This window comes from Medicago sativa, chromosome 6 (assembly GCF_051527215.1).
Source record: "Medicago sativa cultivar Bolivia chromosome 6, Bolivia_mono, whole genome shotgun sequence".
Lineage (NCBI taxonomy): Eukaryota > Viridiplantae > Streptophyta > Magnoliopsida > Fabales > Fabaceae > Medicago > Medicago sativa.
The window spans coordinates 83,053,761-83,080,083 of NC_140754.1; the positions used below are offsets into that span (position 1 = coordinate 83,053,761).

The following is a 26,323-nucleotide window of genomic DNA, read 5'->3' on the forward strand; positions in this document are numbered from 1 at the left end:
AACACATTTTTCAGAAAAATTTATTACCAACAACCTTTCATAATACTCATGATGTTTAGTTTTATAAAAATGGACAAAAGTAGTATAGCTTTAATTTTTTGTTGTTTTCAATGTCACACATTATGATGAATGCACTTTTTTGTCTTAACAAATCATACATTTTCATGTTTTGAATGATTATAACAGTTACGAATTCTCCGTATGGAGACGCCAAAGGTTTTGGATGAAATTTTTTTTCTTCCTGCTCTTCATGTATTCCTGAAGTTAGGAACCCCGAATCTAAAGTTGTACACATATGGAACAAGATTTTGGCCATAATTTGCTTTGTTGCAATTTTGATGGATCCTTTATTTTTATTCTCATTCTGTGTGAACAAGGTATGCTTCTTTTCCTTTTATTTACTTTGTAAAATCTTCAAATTAATATAATTTATTTTACTTTTTTGTTGTTAAAAATACATCAGTTTTTCTCATTCATTTTCTGTAGGATGATAAATGTCTTGTTACTAATAGGATGATTTTCTGTATCTCTTGAACATTCTTATCCAAGTAATTTCTCAGTAATCACTTTTTCTGATTTAATTTTTGTTGATCCATCTATTCTAGTAGCATAGTGGATATGCTGGAACTACGGTGATTCATCGTGATTTTTCAAAAGCTACATAGAATCACAGCGATCCACCGTGACTTTCTAAAAGATACACTTCCTAACTTTTAAAAAATCAGGATGGATCATTGTGATTCTGACATATCCACCGTGACATCAAACATACAATGATGATATGGGAGGTTGACATATCTACCGTGACACCAAGTTGTTTGTTTGTAGTTTAGGGTGGCTTATATTTCTCCTAGGTCTAGGGGGGTTGGTGGAGATTTAATTGACCATCCCAAAATGATTGCTCTTAACTACCTCAAGAATGACTTTATCATTGACTTCTTTGTTGCATTACCTCTTCCTCAGGTACATTTCTTCCTATCGCTCCATGTTATAGTTAAAACCCAAATGTTTTCAAAGGCCTAAGCTGCTAGATGTATGACCATGAATATACTTTTTGTTGAAGTTGTGAGATTTTAGATAAAAGGTAGAGGAAAAATACTAAGAACATTGAATAGTAATATGAAATATAATATCCTAAGAGATACTCAAACACTATAAACTGCTACTAACAAAAATATAAATGGAAACGAAAGGATAAACTGACACTCAAACACTATTTGAAGCTTCATTTTAAAAAAATGCAAAATTTCTCACTCAATATAACTTTTAAAAGAGTGACTTTTTCTTTATGTTTTTAAAAATTATTTTTTTGGAAACTTATTCAAAAATAGTACTCCCTTTGTAATTTACATCATCTTTTTGTTGTATTATAAGTTATTTTAAACTTATTTGTTACAAGTTAAAAAGAAATTTTCGCTTTCAATAACTTTGATGTTTTGAATAATAAAATTTATATATCTTTTAAAAAAAAAATCTCTTATAACCACTACTCAAAGGGTACCCATAAAAAATATCCACGGTACGTATGGTAAAAACCCTCACAACAAGTATGCGCAAGTATTGTTCCTACTATAGTGGTGTTGTTCCAATTTTAAAGTGATTTAACTAATTTTTTAATTAATAATTTAAATTCCTATTGTAATGATGTTGTTTCAATTTTAATGAGATTTAATTAAATTAATAATTTAAATAATAAAGTAAAAAGGATAAAATTGTAAATATCATAGTTTAAATAAATGATACAATTGAAAGTGAAAAATTCAAGCAAAAATAATATTTTTCCTTTGTATATATAGGTATAGATATTATTACTTTGTGAAATTTTGACAGATAATGATATGGATTGTCAAACCAAATTCCTCAGCATCTTCCGGAGCATATTATGCTAAGAATTTTCTAAGTATAATAATCTTAGGACAGTATATTGCAAAATTATTCAGATTTTTGCCTAGGATAATTGGCCAGTCTCCAACCCAAATGGTATCATCAGAGTCAACCTTGGGTAATTTTATTGCATATCTTCTCAGTTTTATGTTCTTTAGCCATGTTGTTGGTTCAGGATGGTATCTCTTTGCTCTACAGTTGAGTAAATTTTTTTTTTTTTACGAGCTTTATGATCCCCTAGGTACTGAATTATCCACATGTGTTGTACCACGAACCCGTATCCGTACAACATATATTGAATTGAATTGCGAATTATGTGACTATGGATGAAAGAATTGCGAATTATGTGACTATGGATGAAAGGTTTATCTAGTAATTTTATTCAGTGAATGAATGTTAGGTAACTTTCATTTTACCAATTTCTTTCCTTATTCCCTTTCTCTTTTTTCTTTTGCAGAGGGTTCACCACTGTTTGCAAGATGCCTGCCATCATTCTAATCTACATGGATGCATGGAGTTGATTAATTGTGATTCTAAAGCTAGGATGAATATTTCAGCCATAGTATGGAGAAATGATAAGGATGCTGAAACTTGTTTGAATGCCACATCTGGTGCTTTTTCTTATGGAATCTATGCCAATGCTATACCACTTACTAAAGAAACTAGGTGGATAAAAAAATATGTGTATTCACTCTTTTGGGGATTCCAGGTATGCATTTTGTTCGTGTATTGTCTTTCTTCTGTTGTAATCAAGGTTCTAAAAAACTGGTTATTACCGTCAAAACGGCTGCGACAAAAAGGGATACGTAGTCTCCTGTACCGTTTTTAATATAGTGAACAAATATTATGGAAACAGCTATTAGGTTTTTTATAGGGTTACGCTAACCAGTGCCCTAAGGACACTTGATAAGGAAACCAAATGCAGTAAGTTTGCATTAGATTCAACAATATTTTAACTTTTAAAAAGTCAAACTCATAACTTTTCACCATTTTCCAATACAATATTTCTAATTTTATCCGCTTAACCAATGCCCTAAGAGCACTCTTTAGCATTTTCCTTTTTTTATATTGGACCTAAGTTATCCTTACAAAACCAGCTTATATGGTGAAGGGTTCTCTCTTCACAACCTCTAGTCACACCTTAATCTTTTTTCAATGCGGAACTTGATTTTTCCATTAACAGTAATACCTTTTATACTTACTTTTAATTAATCCGTTTCTTCTATAAAATCAAATTAACCATTAATAAATTCAAGTCGCGGCCATCTACGAAAAAAAAAGAAACCATGTTTCGACCGTAACAAATTTTTGTCACGCCACTTCGTCGCAGTCAGGTCCGTGATTTTTGTTTACTTTGTCAAAACGGAGAAAGATGCAACATACACCACCAATACATATATATAGGTTTTGTCGCAGCCATTTCCATCTAGGTTTTGTTTACATTCACCAATCTAGTTTTATGAGTGAGATAGGATACATATATATAGATTTATGATCCTATACAAGTGTAACTAGAGTAAACTATTCGTCTACAAGCTTAACTAAATATTTGCATAACAAACTAACTGCCAACTTGTTAATTAGTTGCATATTTAAACTGTAACTTGTAATACAAGTAACTGTCCAAAGCTCACTTATTTTTACAATTAACAAACATCGCGGTAAGTTGACATAAATCATGGTGCAATGTGATTTTTCAAAAACCACACCTTGAAGCTATTGCAAAATTATTGTGGCTCATTGTGAGTTTGAAAAATCCACTGTATTACCAAATAAGCACTTAAAGGAACATGAAGGGTTTGATATTACTTACCAATTATACCTATGTGAGCTTTATTACAGCAAATTATTACTCTGGCTGGTAATCAAACTCCAAGCTATTATTTGTGGGAAGTCCTCTTTACAATGTCCATCATGCAGTGACGGATCCAGGAATTTCAATAAATGGGGTCAATATTGTTTATCATAAATACTTATACAAAAATATACAAATTTATAACCAATAAAATAATGACAATATTATCATTAACAAAGAAAGTACTTTTGACGATTGCAGTCGTCACATATAGTAGTAATGTTTGAGTACTTCTTGTGCTATTTTTTAGTAATGCTAACTTCAAAAGTAAATACAACGTCGGATAAAAGAAGTTTTATAATATCCAGAAACTTTCTTGAGAGATCAGTCCTTTCACCTCAATTAGAAAAGTATTCAAAAGAACGAACATATATGTTTTCTAGTAATTTCTAGTATATTTCATCAAAAGCAATTTAAAAATAAATTCAATTTCAAACTTGGATTCGTAAATTCAATCTAAAATAAATCCACGGGCTACCTTAATGTTCTTTTTATCCTTTTAAGAGTATTAATGAAAAATCAATCAATTTTTTAGAGTTAAAACTGAAATGCCAATTGTTTTAAAAAAAAAGCTTAAACGACAATGTTTTGTTCTCAATCCATATTAGTAAACGGTGATAACTCTAATCCACTTTTTATAAATGCAGTAGAAAGTATGAGAGTAATACTACTATTTTAACAAATGTAATTTAAAATTAATTTATATATATGACATTGTTTTACCTTTAATGTATTACTTTGGTTATGCGGGGTCAACATATAATTTAAAATGGGTCAAGATATCAAATTATGCTATTATTAGTTGAAATAAAAACCACAAAGTGGGGTCAAGTGACCCCAATATGCACAACGTGCATCCTGCCATCATGGCATTGGGACTCTTGCTTCTCATCGGAAACATACCGAGCTTTCTTCGAACTCTTAGCAAGAGGTAGAATGTTTATTTTATTTTTGCACAAGTTAATTCTCGGTAACAATGGTTCTCATTTTTCGTATGTGTTTGGTTTTGCGGCGATAAAAATTAATTTTAAATGAATTCACTTTTGCCTGTATTTAGTATCTACCATGAATTCAAATTTAAAATTCTAATATGTTCCATCCTGCTTACAGGAGCCTAGAAATGATGCATAGAGGTTGTGATGTTGAGCAATGGATGAACCATCATCGCTTACCAGAAGATCTCAGAATGTATGAAATGTTTTAACTCTTTTAACGAATCCTTTCGACATTGTCAAAATGCATATGTCAATAAATGGAGTATGCATAATGTACAAATGATGGATACGATCTTGTATGTCATGCAGGAGAGTACTACGGGCTGAATGGAATAGTCGGCATAATGCTCCTGAAAGAACGGTTCTCGAGTATTTGCCAGAAAATCTCCATATAGACATACGACGTTATATGTTCAATTTTGTTAAAAAGGTATGCATTTGAATATTTTAAAGAAGTTCATGATTACTCTTTAAATGCATTTTAATTACGATTCTCTTTTTCTTATGTGTCTACATGTAACTCACTAGAATCCAATAGAAGTTGAATGAGAAAATAATTTTGAAGACGAAACTTTATGCATATTCATCTTGAAACGAAAACAATGACACATCAAAAGATATTTATATGAAACAAGTCCAAATGCTCTTTGTAACAATGATATAATATTTTGTATAGATTCGAATTTTTTCCCTGCTGGATGAGGATGAGCCTGTCTTAGATGCTATTCGTGAGCGACTAGTACAAACGACATACATTGAAGGAAGTAGAATTTTGAGTCAGGGTGGTCACGTAAAAAAGATGGGTTTTATTGTTCGTGGAAAATTGGAGAGCATCGGAAAAGATGGAATTTCAGTTTTGTTATCCGAAGGGGATGCTTTTGGTGAAGAGCTTCTAATATGGTATCTTGAACAGTCTTCTCAAAGCAAAGGTACAACTATAATGATAACTTGCATCGAAAAAGTAGCAATAATCATCTGGCATAGCCTGAAAGAAACTGAGAAACATGTTTCATCAATATGGTTTGTTAGAAATTGTAGAAATTAGTTAGACTTCAGTTAGTTAGTTAGGATTTTAGTTAGGTTGTTGATCTTTTCCTAATCTCTATAGAAAGAGCAAATTGCAATCATTTTCATTTTATCTTTTTATCAATCAATATGAATTTTAAGAAATTTTTCTCTCCATCAAGCTCTCAAGCATATATCTACCAAAAAAAAAAAAATAGCTCTCAAACTTTTTTTACTTGAGATAAATCTTCATATGTCATCTTGTGATTTGTAACTCGGTTTCTTTTGTAGAAGGTAAAGAAGTAAAGATTCAAGGACATGGCTTAACTAGTGACAGAACAGTAAAATGCTTAACCATGTGGAGGCATTTTCACTTGACGCTAAAGCCATTGAAGAAGTCACAACTCATTTTGGAAGACTCTTGCGAAATCCTCACGTTCAACAAGTCATAAGGTCATTCCTTCCTTCCATTACCTTGTTGTGTTTCTGTCGATAGAAAAAATGTTGTTTCATTTTTTCTATAACTCCTATATTGCATATATATATATATATATATATATATATATATATATATATATATATATATATATATATATATATATATATATATATGGGTTATGTTACAAGACACCCTTTGGTGGTGTCTTTTATCAAGCAACACCTTAAGGTGTGATTTTCACTTTTTAGTTATAACTTTGCTAAAAGACACCTTCATAAAAGTAAGTTGGTGTCTTTTCGCAAAAGCTCGTAGAGTAACTTGATAAAAGACACCTTCACAAAAGGTGTCTTCTATCATAACCCTATATATATATATATATATATATATATATATATATATATATATATATATATATATATATATATATATATATATCTCCATGCTTCATAGTTATCGGTCTTATAATTTGGAATAGGTCTAACTCGATCAACCCTTTCAAAACTTGTTGGTTAGGACCATGCCTCTGACATCATGATTTGGTTGTTGTGTTATGTTAGGTATGAATCACCTTATTGGAGATCACGTGCAGCAAAGATAATTCAGGATGCATGGAGAAACATGAAGAAGTGTCTAAGTCAAGCTAACACCACACAAAATGATTATCAAACATTGAGGTCATTCATTCCTTCCATTTCTTTGTTGTCATTCTGTTGATATTCAGCATGTCTTCACCCTATGATTAACTGCATTATATTTCATGAAGAATGTTGTTTAATTATTCTATAAATTTTCTACATCGCATTCCATGCGTTATTTCCAATAAAATTCATTCATAATTACTTGCTTTAAAATTTGGATTAGGTCTAACTCAACCCTTGCAAAATTGTCTTTCAATGCTAGGACCACCCATCGCTTATAAACACATTTTTCAAAACTTATCTATTTTCTATGCGGAAATTTGATTTTCTCATTAAATGCAACTCTATTATGCTTGGTGCATGAATACAAATGGTAGGTGGTCCAAATTAGTTGATTTTATAATATTTTGAAATTTGGGTTGAACCTAATTCATTTCTTACAATACCACTTGTATACACATTATCAAACCTTATCTCATCTAATATGAGACTCTTATCAATTTGCATGCATGATAAAATCGTAGAATTCGATTCCGTAATTTTTCTATCAAAAAATTAGGGAATAAAAGGACATAGATGGCTTTCACACATACATCACATATTACAAGGGTGTGTGACATTTATGCATATATAATATACATTATCAAAACCATGGCTCTGACATATTGATTTGACGATATTGTGTTATGTTAGGTATGAATCGCCTTATGGGAAATCACATAGAGCAAACATAATTCAGGTTGCATGGAGAAGTACGAAGAAACGTCTAAGACGAGCTAATACCACACAATGATTATCAAACATTGAACTCGTAGACTGTACTCTAATGTTTGATTCATAAAACTTTGCCATAAACTCCATTGTTTGTAATCTATAGTCCTTGGAATAAAGTACTAGAAATTTCTTATTTTTCTACGGGTTTTTCCAAGGATTTAGGTGTTTAGGTAATACCTTCATGAGATATTGTTTCCAAACTTTGAAATCCTCAAGTAATTTATATTGCATAATCAAGAAATAAAGGAAACTAAAAGTTAGTTGTATAGATAACTTGTGAAGCAAGTTATCTAGGTAGTTAGTTTGAACTAACTGTATTAGGATTTAGATTGCATACAATTGATGTACCATAGCTATTATATTCATCTACGATCTCTATATAAGTTGTAATGCTTCTTTGATTCAATTAATGAGAATTTGCTTCATTCATTTCTTCCATCATAATATGGTATCAGCTGTAGCTTTCTCTATGAGAGAGAAAGTTAGTTACGATTCAGTTACACATGCTTCCGCCATTGATGCTTCTTTTTCAAGCTTTATGCTTCTTCCTTCTTGTTCTTCGTTGAAGATTCTTCGTCTTCATTCTTTTCCCTCCCTGTTTCCTTGATTTTTTCCTTCTTCTTTCTTTAAATTGTGCTTCGTTCTTTTCGCAATATGTTTGTTTTTCTTCTCTCGCAATTTTCCCTGCATTTTCCTACAGTTTCTTGCATTTTCTTTTTGCTTGCATCGTGTTCATCACTATTCTCTCTATTTCTTCTCTAATTTCTCAGTTTTTACTCAATTTCCATGTCTCCTTGTCAAGCACATCCCCTTCCAATTCTGACACTGATTTTTAGTATTACATTCATCCAAGTGAAGGTCTTAGTTCTTTGGTTGTTATTCCAAAGCCCAATGGGTCCAATTATATTGCTTGGAGTCGCTCCATGCAACGTGCCTTAGGGGCGCGAAGAATAAGCTTGCTTTCATTGATGTTTCCATGCCTATCCCTGATCTTGTTGATCTTAATTAACCGTAGTGCTTTAGAACACTGCAATCATCTTCTTTATTCATGGATTCCTAACTCTGTTTTTGAATCCATTTCTTAGACTATAGTCTTTCATGATACATCTATTTCTGCTAGGGAAGATTTGAAGGAACGTTCTGCAAAGGTTGATCGTATTCGCATCTTCTCTTTGAGATCTGCTATCAACAATCTCAAGCAAGGTACTAAATCAGTGTTGGAATACTTCATTAAACTTAGATCTCTTTGGGATGAATTGAATTTCGATAAACCTTGACTACCGTGGTAGGCCAGCTTTTACCATCATTGACAAGTCATTTTTCGGCTGTCTCCCCAAACTTGGACAAAGATTTGGGGCAATTGTTTCCTATAAGACGTGGACCAATGATAAGAAATTTTATGTTTAGATAGTTTCACAATATAAGTGATTTGTACGAAAAATGTTGTTTAGATATTTTAAGTCAAAATTGCTTTTGGGTATATAAATAACTAGAATTGCTTTCCCCATTCTTTTCATGTCTAATTGATAACATTTTAATTTAATTTTTTTTGTTAAAGTTAATGGTAAATTCTAGTTTTTGGTAAACAGATAACTTCAATAGATAGTAAATTTCATATGATAAAGTGAATAACTAACACATGCACAATCTAGTAAACACAATTATGTTGGATTAATTATTTAATTAATCAATTATGGATTGACAATAATCAATTATTATAAGCTAATGTCATAATATAAACTATGGTCTATTGTGTTAAGCACTAATTAGTTGATGAATATGTGTGATTGGGCTATTCTTTCTAAATGGACCGTGATGGGTTGGACCATTTAGCTAAGCCCAATGAGAGGTCCCTGCCCTCAGCCGTTTAGTTATTTAAACGTCATCCCATCAGACGGTTAAACTATTCTGAACACTCTGCTGCTAAACGGAATGAGGGTAGTCATCCCTCTCATCCTTTGACGGTTATACTTCATCAACCTAAAAGTACACAATCCTTCTTTGTTATTGATTGATGATATGCTATAACCTGTATCTAATAATCCATGGCTAAATCCTAAAACCTTTTATCAATTGGTATCAGAGCCAATTAGATACTATTATGGCTATCATTCTTATTAATCCATGTATCATATGATTTTCAACATAATCTTGTTCTGCCGTATGTTTGTTTTAATCCCATGAATATGGCTACTTTTAAATCGAATGAACTCTATACTTGTTAGATCAATTTTATAGTGAAATCAAAAGGCTCGTTTCAATTTTGATCTAGAGTTTTAATATATGTTGAACAAAATTAATTGCAAAACCTGATACAATTTTTTGCGGAAACCATTATCCTATTCTGTTCTTGTTGTCGAATCTTGTTTAAAGTTTGATCTAGGGTATAATTGTATATCTTCTTTTATGTGGGGTGATCAATATGTTTGCCGTATTTGCTATGTAATTGGCTATTTTATGTTTAAAAATACTAAGCCAATCTATATTGACGCTATCACTCTTATTCTCTTCTTTTATGTGGGGTGATCAATATGTTTGCCGTATTTGCTATGTAATTGGCTATTTTATGTTTAAAAATACTAAGCCAATCTATATTGACGCTATCACTCTTATTCTCTCTTATAACAATATAAATTAAAGGAGAGAATTGTTTTACGTTTTCCTTTGAAGCTCAAGGTTGTGATATAATCAGATGTTTATGCCATGTGAATTCTGAGAATTCATCGTATTCGTTTTTTTGGTGCAAATAACCCTAATTTTGATCTGAAATTTTATTCTATGTAGAAGTGAAATCCTTTTTTCCAGAATATTCTAAATAGAGCTCTATAATTCTTATATATTTATCTAAGAGTCTACTCTGGATAAAATAGAAAGCTAATTGACACACTTGTATTCTAAATAATAACTCTTTTTATTATACTCATATAAATAAATTCTAAAGTCATATTTATGACAGGCTAATTTAAAATATTGTTAAGCATGTCTTTCTATTATTTGAATTTGAATATGACCAAAGTTGAGTAAATTAAGTACAATTGTTTATGCATGATATTATTTTATCATATTCTCCTAAGCATAAACATTATTGATTTGTATAATTGTAATCTCACCTATCGTGAATACAATTATGCCAAGTTTTCTAAATAGATTAGCATTATATTGGTGACAGTCATACCCTATCGGTGTGTTGTTATTAATATAAATGCTATTATTCAATGTACCTTAATTTTTATATATATGTCAAATATAATTAGAGTACCATATCAATATTTGAATTTTTGAGACATAAGAATTGTAAATTGTGATGATATAGTTCTTACTTATTATCCTTAAGATCTCGAATGAGATTACAATAAGTAAGTTACTCTATTAAAAACTCTATTAAAAGACATGTAGCAAACTATATAAATTTTGCAATCCAATATTATTCTAATTTTGAATTAAATTTCTACTTAAATGTTATTTTTGTATATATATAAATATTTTGGATTGCTATTATCCCTTTGTTATGTGAGTGCCGGACATACCCTATCGGTGTGACGTTACTTAGCATATCATTTTGTGATAGAGAAATAGTTGAATATTTTATTTAAAATATCTTTCAAACTTTTTAATTCAACTATCATTATCTATTCTCTATCAAGTGGGAGAATCCTTGCTATGTATTGTGTAACGTGATGGACATACCCTATCGGTATGACATTACTTAACATAATCATCCTTTTATGGGTAAGAAAAATACCTTATTAGTTTAACTATCATTCTCACCAAGTGGAGAACATATAATTCTTTAACAAGCGAGGAAAATTCTACATGTCAATTATATATATCTCATAAACAAATATATTTATTTGTTTTATACCTTTAGATATAAAATTATTGTAGAGACTTATATTGAGGATATTAGTTATATTATTTTCTCATAAATTATTATACACTTCCATATTATTTCATATCAATGTAAACTCTGTAAAAGCAATATTTCAAAATCCCAAAATTCTTAACAACTCAATTGAGAAAAATTTATTTAAACCATTATTCTAAATAATTATAAACGGTATATTTGGGATATTTAATTTTATTATATTTTGAGATATTTTATATTATTGCTATTCTTTAATATTTATGGAAGGTTATGACTATTTTCTCTTATGTAATATCCCGCTTAACAACACTGTCATTTGTCATTTATTTGTGTTAGCTATTTTTCAAATTATCTATGAGATTTTAAGAAAGGGCAAAATGGGTATTTGTCAACCAAGAGATTGTTTAATAGGAAAATTCTAAAATTTTCCACACAATTCCATCCCTTTCTCTCTCTAAAACATTTCCATAATTTCTTCCCCTTCTCTCTCTGAAACCCATCGGCCATCATCTTCTTCAACCCTCTCTATCACAAATTTTTCATTTCTTCATGAAATCATCAAAATTAAGCAACAAATAGGTTCCTTGTGGTGCTATTACAAGTGTTTGGCAAGCAAAATTCATCCTTCCCTCTCCTTGAAGCAAAAACAGCCCCTTCTCCCATTGCCATTCATAATCTTCATTTTGGCCCCAATCTCATGGAAATCATCAAATAAGCTAGCTTTTGGAGTACGCATGATGGAATGAACATTAAGTAAGTGTCAAGCTCTTTCTTCTCTTCCTTTTCCATGAAAATCAATCTATCCACCTCACCTCTAATGCTACTTTTGTTAAAATTGTTTAATTCAATGTCTAGGAATGCAATATATGTTGTGGTGGTGGTGGTGGTGAGTTGTTTGATGCATAAGGAGCTTATGAATGACATTCATGGTGAGTTTACTAGTAAGTTGAATTTTTGGAGAAATGGATTGAAAGTAGAAGCATGGAACTTAAGAGAATTATTATGGAAAAGTGATTTAACAACCTTGATAAGTTGTTATTGATGTATTTTGAGTTGTGTTTGTTGCTATAAGTAGTTATAATTGAAATTCATGATTTTGAGACGAATATTCGCATGATCTTCATTGGCTCATATATGCTGTTGTGTAATCCATAATTGAGTAACTATTGGATTTTTGGATTCTACGCTTAATTCCCTTCAGTTTGGATATAAATTTTGTATGTTTCGGATTAGGAACGAACTCAGAAAGTGCGTTTGAAGTTGTGAATTTCTGCTGGAAAAACTGTTACGGGTTTGGAACAGGACTCCACTAAAATGGTAAGAAGTCTCTCCCTGTAACTCCGAATCAAGTGGTTGTTGTTGCTATGGTTAGCTAACGAAATTTCGGACGTTTTGGCACCCGTTTTACTGATTTTGGTCCAGTATTGAAGTCTGTAGACAATTTAGAAGTTGAGGGCAGAAGTAGGATTTTGTGCTGAACCGAGATTCAAGTTGGTGATGAATTAAGCGGTTGCAGTTTTGGACTGCTATTCGGATGACCGAATAGAGGCAGTGGCGAAGATGCTCAATTGATGCTTATAATTGTTCCAGAGTCTGAAATAAGATAAGGTGAGTTCCTTTTAGTTAGAAACTTCCCTTTGGGTAGTTAAAATTATGATTTTAGAATAATAGAACATGATTTGGTACATTAGAACATAATTTAGTAACATTATGATTAAGGTTCACACCCTTGCTAGTGTACTCTAAAATAGTTTTTATGTTGATAAATATGCTTATGGTAATGTAGGAGTTAGAGGAAAATTATTATGATAAGTTTTACGTGAGTATGAATAAATATGCAATTTCGGCTAACATTCCGGAAAGTGAAAATTGTTGAATTTTATTACTTTATTTCGACTCTTAGCTAACATAAATTATATTTTTAAAGTGATATGATGGTTTGGTTTGGCTAAGACTCTAAATTCTCATTTTTATCGAATATTAGCCGAAATTGTATTATGAATATCCTTTAATCATATACTACCATAGTGTATATTTATTTGTGTGAAAGAATGTTTAGAGTAAATTAGCCATTGAAACAAATCATTCATGAGTAGATTTCCAATCATTGGAAAGAAAAGAATTCTAAGTATGAAAGTTCGACTTAATTAGTCGAATTTAATTTATCAGGATATGGGGAAATCTTATAACCTTTTAGGAATGGCATATGACAACGATATGCCTAGAACCTGAATAGGTTAGTATCAGAATTAATTTCAGAATAAAGACGAAATTACCACGTCTTTATTATTAGACTCAGGAAAATTATCATTATAAGAAAATCAGTTAAGATAAGTTATTCCTCTCTAGCTCCCCGTCAGTAGTGGAGTTGAGGATTAACTCAGTTATCAGAGAATCAGTTCAGTTTATAATTTTAAATAATTTATAAGTCATGGCTTTCGCTATTCCCGCCAGTTGGATACGAAAGGTTCCCGCCATGACAATAAGAGGAGTCCGGTATCCCCGTCAGTTGGGTTCCCGCCAGTTGGAAATTATTACCGGTCAGAGTGGAATAAATTCCGGGGTTACTCCACCTGGGTTTATTCCGTAAAATCAACTCAGATAATATTGTTTGTTCAACGCTAACATTTCTAACATAATATGACAGACATTATGATTATAATTATGATTATGAGTTGAGTATTAGTATCAGGATTATATCAGTCTTTTAGACAGCGATCCTAATTATCCCCCGATCGCTCAGTTATGCATGATATATTGCATAAACCCAAAAATGGTTGAGTTTAGAGACAAATGGCGATCCTAGGTTCCCTGAGATTGCCTACAGCCTAGGATAGGTGGAACTCACTGAGACATCCCGTCTCACCCCAATCCCTTTTATTTTATTTCAGAGACACAGGTGGATTGCAAGCAGGGCAGTTCGTGATGAAGTAGAAGAAGAAGCTGGACAATTATATTTACTTGTCATTGCATGTATGTTATACACGTCAGTGGTACTATTTTAAATGTATAGACAAGTAGTTTTACGATATGTTCGGAAGAAATTTTATTATTGTAATTTTAATGTATCCAATGCCAAGTTTAACGAGCATACTAGATATCCTAGGTAATTTCTAGTATGGGTGTTACAATTTGGTATCAGAGCAGGTCGATTCAGATCGTGCCTTGGGTCATTAGAATTCAATAAAATGCAGTGGGACTATTGGGTTCCGGATGTTTATTCTAAATGTCATATCTACCTGAGCCTGATCAACTCAATCTAGTATATGACAGTTAGAACGAATGTCTGAGAGCTTAATAGGACCTAGGAGGAATGAAGCATAAGAAGAAGGAAGGTCAGGGTGTCAGGTTTATAGGGAATTTTGCTAAGGAAGTATTCGACGCCAGATGGTGGCTGATAAACTGTGAAGCTGAAGATTCTTCAAGCACATAAGGGAAATGTTAAGATTAAGACGGAGTACTATGTATTGTTGAACGACACTTTATGTGGATACCGTAGAAGTAAGATATTCAGGGTGACTAAGGGATAATTGCAACTTTGACAGGAACCGCAATATAAGAGGCATAAGTAAGGTATAGAAGAAATGAGTATTTCTAAAGGCGTAACTAGAATTGCGGGATCAGAAGATGAACTTGATATGAGAAAATTATCTGATGAACAATGGAATTCATAAACTCTCGGTGGGTGTAGAGTATGTAAGAAGTGAAAGACTTGAATGCCGAAACGAGCTGGATTTTGATGCTTGAACTGTTAGGTGAACTAATTATGGAATAAGTAAATTATTTTGGAGCAGACAAGGAAACCCCCGATGTGAGCAATGAATGGACGACGTAAGTTAGATAAACTATGTCGGATTAGTCAAACCTCCCGAATCTAAAGTGCTAGATTTATGAATTAGAAAGTGAAGATGCTATACCACATAAGAGTCAAGAAGGATGAATAAATAGTAGTGGAAAGATCCTTACGGATTAGAGCATGAATTAGATGCATTTTTTAGCAAGGAATTGCAGAAAAGTTAAACTAATAAGGATTGTACTCTAAGGAAATTGAATAAGACCTCTTGCATTATCATGATATTAAGTTGTTCTTCGAACTAAGAAATACAAGTATAACAGTAAGTGGAAAGAGATCCCGGTAATGGTCAGAGACAAGATGTAAATTTTTGATCGGAACGGAAAATAAAGATTTAATAATAATAAGTTGCGGAAGTTCGGTGAACTAATGGACAAATGATGTCAAGCTCTTTCAACGGAATGTCGAGGATAAGAATGTATTAATGCATGAATACAATACGTTGATGTGTTAAAGATTAAATCAAGATTTTTGAATTTGAAAATTATTTTAAGGTTCTGCTACAGGAAAAAATTGTCGCTAGTGTAAAAGAGTTAAGAATGAAGTAAAGTATTGAGGAATTAAACGTTTTTATCTGATGATTTTTCTGATGCAAATGTCTTGAAAACCAAAAGAATGATTTTGTTAACTAAATCGAATTTTGGGAGTCGAAGTTACTACAGAGGAGATCATAAGTGTATCTGTCAACACAGACAAGAACAAACTAAATGGAAATAAGCCTCGAATATTCAAGTATGTTTTAGTTCATAAATAATGTGAATGTGAGAATCATTCAAGGAACACTTTGCGAAAACAAGTATGTAGTGCATGTTTAAAGAAAAATTTGCAGTATTTGAAAATGACTCGTCAGTGATTATAAGTCGGTGCTCGAAATAGCAAGAAGTGTAAAGTTAGCCCCATGTTCATAACATGTAGTAATGAGATGGAGAAATTTACAGTATGGTTGGAGCAGTACGCCTAAGCGAAGTGAACTAATAAATCAGAGTAGCGCAGCAAGATATTAATCAGCAAGATGTAACATAATGTGCAAAAGTTTAAGACTTTGAATGAGATATTCATGGGAAATCTTAAGAGACGAATTAAACAATTTTCCAAACCGCATAATTCACAGATATAAAAAGTTCAAGTAGTAAGAGTAGGATGAAGGTGTTCCTACCTTATTAAATATAAGAAATTGGAATCACCTATAGTATGTAACCCGGTTAATCGACGCCGTGATTTCGAAGAATGACTTAGAAGTATCAGATTAGTTAAAAGGAGTCATGTATGAGGCAAAGATATAAATGTTGTATCTTGAAGATTTTATTTTTATTTTGGTTTGAAATACTATCATGAAATATCAGGTATATTAACATGTATCTGAGGGAACAGATACTACTCAGAATATGAATGCAAATGCTTGAATGCAATTTTAGTCTTGAAGTTTAGGAATCTAAACTCCATATTTTTGAGGTAAAGAAAAGATTGATATCACACAAATGGGACTACGCATGTTCAGGTTATGAGTATGGAATTAAGAAAAAGATGATAAGACATTCCCTAGAGTAACAGCTATAACAATATTGTTCAAGAATGAAATGTATATTTTGAACATATAAGTTCAAGAGAAGATCTATGATGATACTTTTTACTCATCCTAATATGATCAAGGTGTATCGTGATTGATTTAAATTCTAGTATAGAAGAAGCAAAGTTGAATGACTACAAATATATGTTATGTATTAAGCTATCAGTTGTACTACCTCGTGTATTGTGTACTCGCCAGTCAGTGCACCATTCTCATATAAGATTTATATATTTAATGTACTCGCCAGTTAGTACACTATGTATTTAAATCTGATTTATGGATTGTACTCGTCAGTTAGTACTTCCAACAGATGTTAGAGGTAGCACAATGTTGAGTTTATTCATATAAAACATAACAGACATCAGAAGTAACATTTACCTATTTATGTATTGATTAACGAAGAAAGTTGGAATAATTCTTACTTTCGATGAAATAAACTTGACGTTAGATATTGCTCAGAGTAGGGACGATCTAATACAGAGTATGATATGATTATCATTATAAAACCTCGTTATTTGGGGCATAGTTCACAAATAAAATTTTATTGGGACCAGACATAGCATGAAAGATCACTCAAAGGTCATATCTGTCCAAGACAAGATAAAAGTTGACGAAGTCGATAGAAGTGTTACTTTAGTAAACGTATGAGATTTTTCAAGAATTCAGTAAAGGTAAACAGGTAGGAGTAACCTAAGACAATTTATAAAGAGTATGTGGAACAAGGAATTTACTCGAAAGATATCAGATACATCGATTAGCTTTACAATCCACTATGTTCGGAATGTGTATAATGTATTCCACAAATCACAGACAAGAAGGTTATTATCGAACCTTTTCGACATATGAGATTGGAAAAGATGTCCTGAAATCGGTTTAACATATTAATTCAAGTCAGTTGTATCTATGGCTAGGTAGTCGGAAGACTTTATGTAACAAGGGAAACCGATAATTTAGTCGAATAAAGAGAATCAGTTGGTAACAGACGTATGTGGAAGTTTAAGATCGAAAGTATCGAGGAATTATTTGTACTTATTATCAGGTAAAATCTAAATTTCGAGGACGAAATTTTCTTAAGGGGGGTAGAGTGTAATATCCCGCTTAACAACACTGTCATTTGTCATTTATTTGTGTTAGCTATTTTTCAAATTATCTATGAGATTTTAAGCAAGGGCAAAATGGGTATTTGCCAACCAAGAGATTGTTTAATAGGAAAATTCTAAAATTTTCCACACAATTCCATCCCTATCTCTCTCTAAAACATTTCCATAATTTCTTCCCCTTCTCTCTCTGAAACCCATCGGCCATCATCTTCTTCAACCCTCTCTATCACAAATTTTTCATTTCTTCATGAAATCATCAAAATTAAGCAACAAATAGGTTCCTTGTGGTGCTATTACAAGTGTTTGGCAAGCAAAATTCATCCTTCCCTCTCCTTGAAGCAAAAACAGCCCCTTCTCCCATTGCCATTCATAATCTTCATTTTGGCCCCAATCTCATGGAAATCATCAAATAAGCTAGCTTTTGGAGTACCCATGATGGAATGAACATTAAGTAAGTGTCAAGCTCTTTCTTCTCTTCCTTTTCCATGAAAATCAATCTATCCACCTCACCTCTAATGCTACTTTTGTTAAAATTGTTTAATTCAATGTCTAGGAATGCAATATATGTTGTGGTGGTGGTGGTGGTGAGTTGTTTGATGCATAAGGAGCTTATGAATGACATTCATGGTGAGTTTACTAGTAAGTTGAATTTTTGGAGAAATGGATTGAAAGTAGAAGCATGGAACTTAAGAGAATTATTATGGAAAAGTGATTTAACAACCTTGATAAGTTGTTATTGATGTATTTTGAGTTGTGTTTGTTGCTATAAGTAGTTATAATTGAAATTCATGATTTTGAGACGAATATTCGCATGATCTTCATTGGCTCATATATGCTGTTGTGTAATCCATAATTGAGTAACTATTGGATTTTTGGATTCTACGCTTAATTCCCTTCAGTTTGGATATAAATTTTGTATGTTTCGGATTAGGAACGAACTCAGAAAGTGCGTTTGAAGTTGTGAATTTCTGCTGGAAAAACTGTTACGGGTTTGGAACAGGACTCCACTAAAATGATAAGAAGTCTCTCCCTGTAACTCCGAATCAAGTGGTTGTTGTTGCTATGGTTAGCTAACAAAATTTCGGACGTTTTGGCACCCGTTTCACTGATTTTGGTCCAGTATTGAAGTCTGTAGATAATTTTGAAGTTGAGGGCAGAAGTAGGATTTTGTGCTGAACCGAGATTCAAGTTGGTGATGAATTAAGCGGTTGCAGTTTTGGACTGCTATTCGGATGACCGAATAGAGGCAGTGGCGAAGATGCTCAATTGATGCTTATAATTGTTCCAGAGTCTGAAATAAGATAAGGTGAGTTCCTTTTAGTTAGAAACTTCCCTTTGGGTAGTTAAAATTATGATTTTAGAATAATAGAACATGATTTGGTACATTAGAACATAATTTAGTAACATTATGATTAAGGTTCACACCCTTGCTAGTGTACTCTAAAATAGTTTTTATGTTGATAAATATGCTTATGGTAATGTAGGAGTTAGAGGAAAATTATTATGATAAGTTTTACGTGAGTATGAATAAACATGGAATTTCGGCTAACATTCCGGAAAGTGAAAATTGTTGAATTTTATTACTTTATTTCGACTCTTAGCTAACATAAATTATATTTTTAAAGTGATATGATGGTTTGGTTTGGCTAAGACTCTAAATTCTCATTTTTATCGAATATTAGCCGAAATTGTATTATGAATATCCTCTAATCATATACTACCATAGTGTATATTTATTTGTGTGAAAGAATGTTTAGAGTAAATTAGCCATTGAAACAAATCATTCATGAGTAGATTTCCAATCATTGGAAAGAAAAGAATTCTAAGTATGAAAGTTCGACTTAATTAGTCGAATTTAATTTATCAGGATATGGGGAAATCTTATAACCTTTTAGGAATGGCATATGACAACGATATGCCTAGAACCTGAATAGGTTAGTATCAGAATTAATTTCAGAATAAAGACGAAATTACCACGTCTTTATTATTAGACTCAGGAAAATTATCATTATAAGAAAATCAGTTAAGATAAGTTATTCCTCTCTAGCTCCCCGTCAGTAGTGGAGTTGAGGATTAACTCAGTTATCAGAGAATCAGTTCAGTTTATAATATTAAATAATTTATAAGTCATGGCTTTCGCTATTCCCGCCAGTTGGATACGAAAGGTTCCCGCCATGACAATAAGAGGAGTCCGGTATCCCCGTCAGTTGGGTTCCCGCCAGTTGGAAATTATTACCGGTCAGAGTGGAATAAATTCCGGGGTTACTCCACTTGGGTTTATTCCGTAAAATCAACTCAGATAATATTGTTTGTTCAACGCTAACATTTCTAACATAATATGACAGACATTATGATTATAATTATGATTATGAGTTGAGTATTAGTATCAGGATTATATCAGTCTTTTAGACAGCGATCCTAATTATCCCCCGATCGCTCAGTTATGCATGATAAATTGCATAAACCCAAAAATGGTTGAGTTTAGAGACAAATGGCGATCCTAGGTTCCCTGAGATTGCCTACAGCCTAGGATAGGTGGAACTCACTGAGACATCCCGTCTCACCCCAATCCCTTTTATTTTATTTCAGAGACACAGGTGGATTGCAAGCAGGGCAGTTCGTGATGAAGTAGAAGAAGAAGCTGGACAATTATATTTACTTGTCATTGCATGTATGTTATACACGTCAGTGGTACTATTTTAAATGTATAGACAAGTAGTTTTATGATATGTTCGGAAGAAATTTTATTATTGTAATTTTAATGTATCCAATGCCAAGTTTAACGAGCATACTAGATATCCTAGGTAATTTCTAGTATGGGTGTTACATCTTATATCCTCAATAATAATCAAATATAAGTCTCATGCATTTCCGCTGCGTGTAACTTAATCTTTCTCAAATGTATGCAATTATAATTGTAGCATTTGAATTTTGAGTGAGTTACTAAAATTGTATATAGAGTCTCATATCCTATTTTATGATTTTAGAGACTAAATCTCACTCATATGAGTCTCATATCCTATTTATAATACTAAAGACTTAATCTCACTCGTATGATGATAAAACTTTTTATATAATCATCATACTCTGTCATATAAAGGTTACTATATTTACAAAATTCATTGGAATTTTAATTGTGAAAAGGAGATCTTGTGTTATAAAATTCTTAAATGAAAATTTATGTTCTCCTTAATTCTATAAATGCAGAATATGTGGTTAACCACGAAACTCAATTCTTGGATAATATCTGCCATTGAAAAATTATATATTCATGGGGTTTCATACTATCATTAAGTTACCACTTGTGTTAATAATTCTACTATACTCATGTGCAAAATATGTGGTTGAGTTCATGAAACTCTACTAGTTAAAATTACATAACCACTTATGTTGATAATCTTGCAATGGTAATCAGGTATCCCACTGTTGAATATTACTCCCTCCGTCCCGAATTAATTGAGCCCTTGGCTCATTTCACACTTATTAAGAAAAATGTATAAATAAAGGGGAAAGTGGAATATATTGAATTGGGAATGATGAAAGTATTATTAATTAGAGTTATAAAGGGGAAAAAGTGGAATATATTGAATTGGGAATAATGAAAGTAGTATTGAAAATTGAAATGGCTCAGTTATTTTGGGACACTTTTTTTAGTAAATGACTCAGTTAATCCGGGACGGAGGGAGTATGTTATTACAATATTTCTATATCAGTGATCACTAATGAGAATCCCACTAAGTCTTGTTAATATATATGTGGGATCAGTGGGAGTGTTTACACAACACTATATACTATGAGCTCAAATGAGAAATCTCACTCTTGTTTATATATATACATGTGAGATCAAGATAAATGTGTACACAATATTATATACATACAATTTAAAATTCTCGTCATTGTCATATACTCTTGTGCACACTATAAAATATGGCTTAGTTTAAGAAACTTTAAACTTCAGTCTCATTCTATTATATTGATATATATATTAAAATTCTATCAATCTCAATAAGCATCATAATTGGATGCTTAAGTCAATTTTGTTGGAATATGCACAATAACTTCTTAGCATGCAAATATATATTGTGCTTCTCTTTTACCAACATTAATCCACTTTTTATGAGGTCATAAATAATAAGTACAATGTATAATATCAATACTCCTATCGAGTATGATATTGTGTTCTTGTAGTACTTACAATCTGAGATAATCATAAATGTTCGTGCATTATTGCATTTTAGTGGCCACATTAATCCACATTTTATTTTCTTTAAACTAAGTGTCTATGTCGATCCATTTTGGAGATTCTTGAATTTCCTATTACTTTATGGATTTTTATAGTCACAATTTTTTTTTAAAACGTGGATTAATTGAATGTCGTAGAACATTTATTAATTTTGACTAAATGTAATTACTCTCTCTTTATAGGCTATCCCTATAAGTAATTACTATTCTTATACCTTTGTGGATATATGACTTTTATGGAATTGAAAACTCATTGGCAGAACCACTAACCACAGACTTATATAAATTAGTATTGTAACTCATAATGATTTGATTAAGTCTATGATATTTTCGGTTAGTGGGAGTTTGTTATAACATTTTAATGCTTGGGCCATTCTTTAATGACACACCCTTTTAATTCAAATGTGTCACTATAAATTCATCATTTGTTAGAAAAGTGAGTCTTTGATCTGTATGATTTGTTTTCCCTATCGGATTCAATTTCTGCAGCATTAAAGCTTACTTCTCTTTTGAGTGATTAGTGCTTTGACCATACATATAATTTTAAAATTTAAATTCTTTATGACAAGTGAAATTTTTTATTCTTTTAATAATTGAGTATTGTCATCCAAGTGGGAGATTGTTGGATTAATTATTTAATTAATCAATTATGGATTGACAATAATCAATTATTATAAGCTAATGTCATAATATAAACTATGGTCTATTGTGTTACGCACTAATTAGTTGATGAATATGTGTGATTGGGCTATTCTTTCTAAATGGACCGTGATGGGTTGGACCATTTAGCTAAGCCCAATGAGAGGTCCCTGCCCTCAGCCGTTTAGTTATTTAAACGTCATCCCATCAGACGGTTAAACTATTCTGAACACTCTGCTGCTAAACGGAATGAGGGTAGTCATCCCTCTCATCCTTTGACGGTTATACTTCATCAACCTAAAAGGTACACAATTTCTTGTTCCTTCTTTGTTATTGATTGATGATATGATATAACCTGTATCTAATAATCCATGGCTAAATCCTAAAACCTTTTATCAATTGGTATCAGAGCCAATTAGATACTATTATGGCTATCATTCTTATTAATCCATGTATCATATGATTTTCAACATAATCTTGTTCTGCCGTATGTTTGTTTTGATCCCATGAATATGGCTACTTTTAAATCGAATGAACTCTATACTTGTTAGATCAATTTTATAGTGAAATCAAAAGGCTCGTTTCAATTTTGATCTAGAGTTTTATTATATGTTGAACAAAATTAATTGCAAAACCTGATACAATCTTTTGCGGAAACCATTATCCTATTCTGTTCTTGTTGTCGAATCTTGTTTAAAGTTTGATCTAGGGTATAATTGTATATCTTCTTTTATGTGGGGTGATCAATATGTTTGCCGTTTTTGCTATGTAATTGGCTATTTTATGTTTAAAAATACTAAGCCAATCTATATTGACGCTATCACTCTTATTCTCTCTTATGGCAATATAAATTAAAGGAGAGAATTGTTTTACGTTTTCCTTTGAAGCTCAAGGTTGTGATATAATCAGATGTTTATGCCATGTGAATTCTGAGAATTCATCGTATTCGTTCTTTTTGGTGCAAATAACCCTAATTTTGATCTGAAATTTTATTCTATGTAGAAGTGAAATCCTTCTTTCCAGAATATTCTAAATAGAGCTCTATAATTCTTATATATTTATTCTAAGAGTCTACTCTGGATAAAATAGAAAGCTAATTGACACACTTGTATTCTAAATAATAACTCTTGTTATTATACTCATATAAATAAATTCTAAAGTCATATTTATGACGTGCTAATTTAAAATATTGTTAAGCATGTCTTTCTATTATTTGAATTTGAATATGACCGAAGTTGAGTAAATTAAGTACAATTGTTTATGCATGATATTATTTTATCATATTCTCCTAAGCATAAACATTATTGATTTGTATAATTGTAATCTCACCTATCGTGAATACAATTATTCCATGTTTTCTAAATAGATTAGCATTATATTGGTGACAGTCATACCCTATCGGTGTGTTGTTATTAATATAAATGCTATTATTTGGAATGAAGGATAAGCATATTCCATTTTTTTTTTTTGAGGAATACATAAAAATGAAAATATATTTTAACCATTAAAATCATTAAACTCAAGCTTTGACATAAATAAAATAAAATAAAATAATAAAAGGTTAGAAAATAGTACTTTTGATATTTGCAAACTTTTTTTTTGTTAAACAGTGTTTGGAAATTTTTCTTTTCTTTAACATAATTTTAATATTTTCAATTGTTTGAAAAGTATTTGCGAAAGAATGCATAGACTGTAGTTTACAAACCTATAACAAATTATTTAACCCAATTTTTTTCCTACTAATTATATAAATTGTACTTATTCTTGAAGGAATATAAATGGTACTCTTATAAAATATTTATAGAGACAAAGAAGTGGAAAAATGTCATCCAAAATTGGAAATGGTAAACATTAATATCAATAAATCAATAATTTTATGTTGCTTCTTCACTTGCATGGTTTATTTTTTCACTCTGATTATCTCTTCCATTACCTGAAATCAATAATCAAGTGTAATAAAATAGTTCATGAAAACAGAGTTTGGCACTACAATTAGGGGTGGTTGCTATAAGTATCATGTTGTGGAAAAGAAACTAAGAAATGAAATTTATTTATTTTTTTTAAAAAAAAAAAAGACATTTGAGAAATTAAGTTACCAATTAGCAGTTGATAATTGGGATTCCGGGGAGCACTTTTTGTTGATTTGAACTTGAGGGAGGAACCCTTTCATCTGGTATTTCATTTCAGACATTGATTTCCAAGTCCTGACCAATAAAGAAACAAATCATAGATTGTCATGAAGAAACTTTATAAAACCAAATAGATCTCTAGTAGCCCTGTTGTTGGATCATAAGTAAAAATGAATAAAAAAAGAGAGAAATCAGTTAAAAATAAAACATGTATGAGAGAAAGAGAGAAGATTGATCAAAGAAAATATTAGAAGACCCTGCTGTTAACAGGTACAGTAGTACTGTGCATCGCCATGTCTTGCATCAAATTAAAAAGGGGGACAAAATAGTGTGTATCCAATGTTCTTCATTTTTTTTGTTTTTGTTTTTTGTTTTTTGTTTCATGGGTCTCTTTACACAATTACTTGTTTTATGAAAGTATCCCATTATGCAACTACTCATGATTCCATCAATGAGAGAAGTGTTGATCTTCACCATTCCTTTTAGAAAACCCTTTTTGCATATTTGGTGCACTTAAAAATTGGAAATGCAAAATAATAAGGGGAAGGTGATATGTAAATCTCAAAAATTGTTCTATGTAGAAAAGTATATATACTACAGAAGTCGTGAAAATTTTAATAAAGGTAATGGATAGAAAAAGTAGAAATAGGTAGCACAAACAAACCAAAATTATAAAGCCATTTAAAAAATATGAAATTGACATTAGACTAACCAGATAACTCAACTCTCCTCTTTCACGACACACACACACATATTCTACCTACAACAAAAGAGGGAAAGAATGGAAATAATCCAAAAAGAAAATTTACAATTAACAATTTAAAACAATCGTACTCCTACCTACACGCACCGGCAACCGAAGATGTTTTGTCAAAAAAAAGTTTAAAACAATCATGTGGACAATATCAATTTTGATGAAGATATTAAAATAGAATTGTTGCTCTAGTTTGAATTCCCCATTTGATAATTGGATGCAGTGATTTTTGCATTCCTACGCTGAACTTGTGAAATTCCATTCATACGTGTTAAGTGTTGAAAGATAAGTAATTTTGAACCAGCCCTTTTATCTTTTTCCCTCTTCTCTCTCTGCGGACAGTTTTGTAATGACAAACTCTGCAAACATCCACTCCCTGAAAGAAGAAAAAAATAACATTGAATCATCTTGCATAAATCGTAAAAAGATAGAATGAAAGTGACAGTAAAACTTGCATTAGAAAAAGTTGCAATGTGAAAAGGATAAATTGCATTGAAAGTGATGAATGAGTATAATTTGCAATTGCATTCTCCCATATCTCTTGACAAAACAAATAAAGAAACCGCTCAATGTTTGTTGGTTCT

General features: G+C 31.4%; 1 protein-coding gene across 1 annotated transcript in view; it reads left to right on the plus strand.

Moving 5' to 3' along the window:
* The first annotated feature begins 486 nt into the window (after positions 1 to 486).
* The window catches only part of LOC146917438 (putative cyclic nucleotide-gated ion channel 20, chloroplastic), a 37,041-nt gene continuing 11,204 nt past the window's right edge, over positions 487 to 26,323 (plus strand). Inside the window, exons 1-10 of the mRNA XM_085719274.1 lie at positions 487 to 548; positions 829 to 963; positions 1,831 to 2,079; positions 2,339 to 2,593; positions 3,727 to 3,793; positions 4,601 to 4,670; positions 4,850 to 4,927; positions 5,044 to 5,663; positions 6,031 to 6,192; positions 6,736 to 6,852. Of these exons, the coding sequence (XP_085575400.1) occupies positions 895 to 963; positions 1,831 to 2,079; positions 2,339 to 2,593; positions 3,727 to 3,793; positions 4,601 to 4,670; positions 4,850 to 4,927; positions 5,044 to 5,176 (921 nt within the window). The 5' untranslated portion in view covers positions 487 to 548; positions 829 to 894 and the 3' untranslated portion in view covers positions 5,177 to 5,663; positions 6,031 to 6,192; positions 6,736 to 6,852. The remainder of the gene's footprint in view (positions 549 to 828; positions 964 to 1,830; positions 2,080 to 2,338; positions 2,594 to 3,726; positions 3,794 to 4,600; positions 4,671 to 4,849; positions 4,928 to 5,043; positions 5,664 to 6,030; positions 6,193 to 6,735; positions 6,853 to 26,323) is intronic.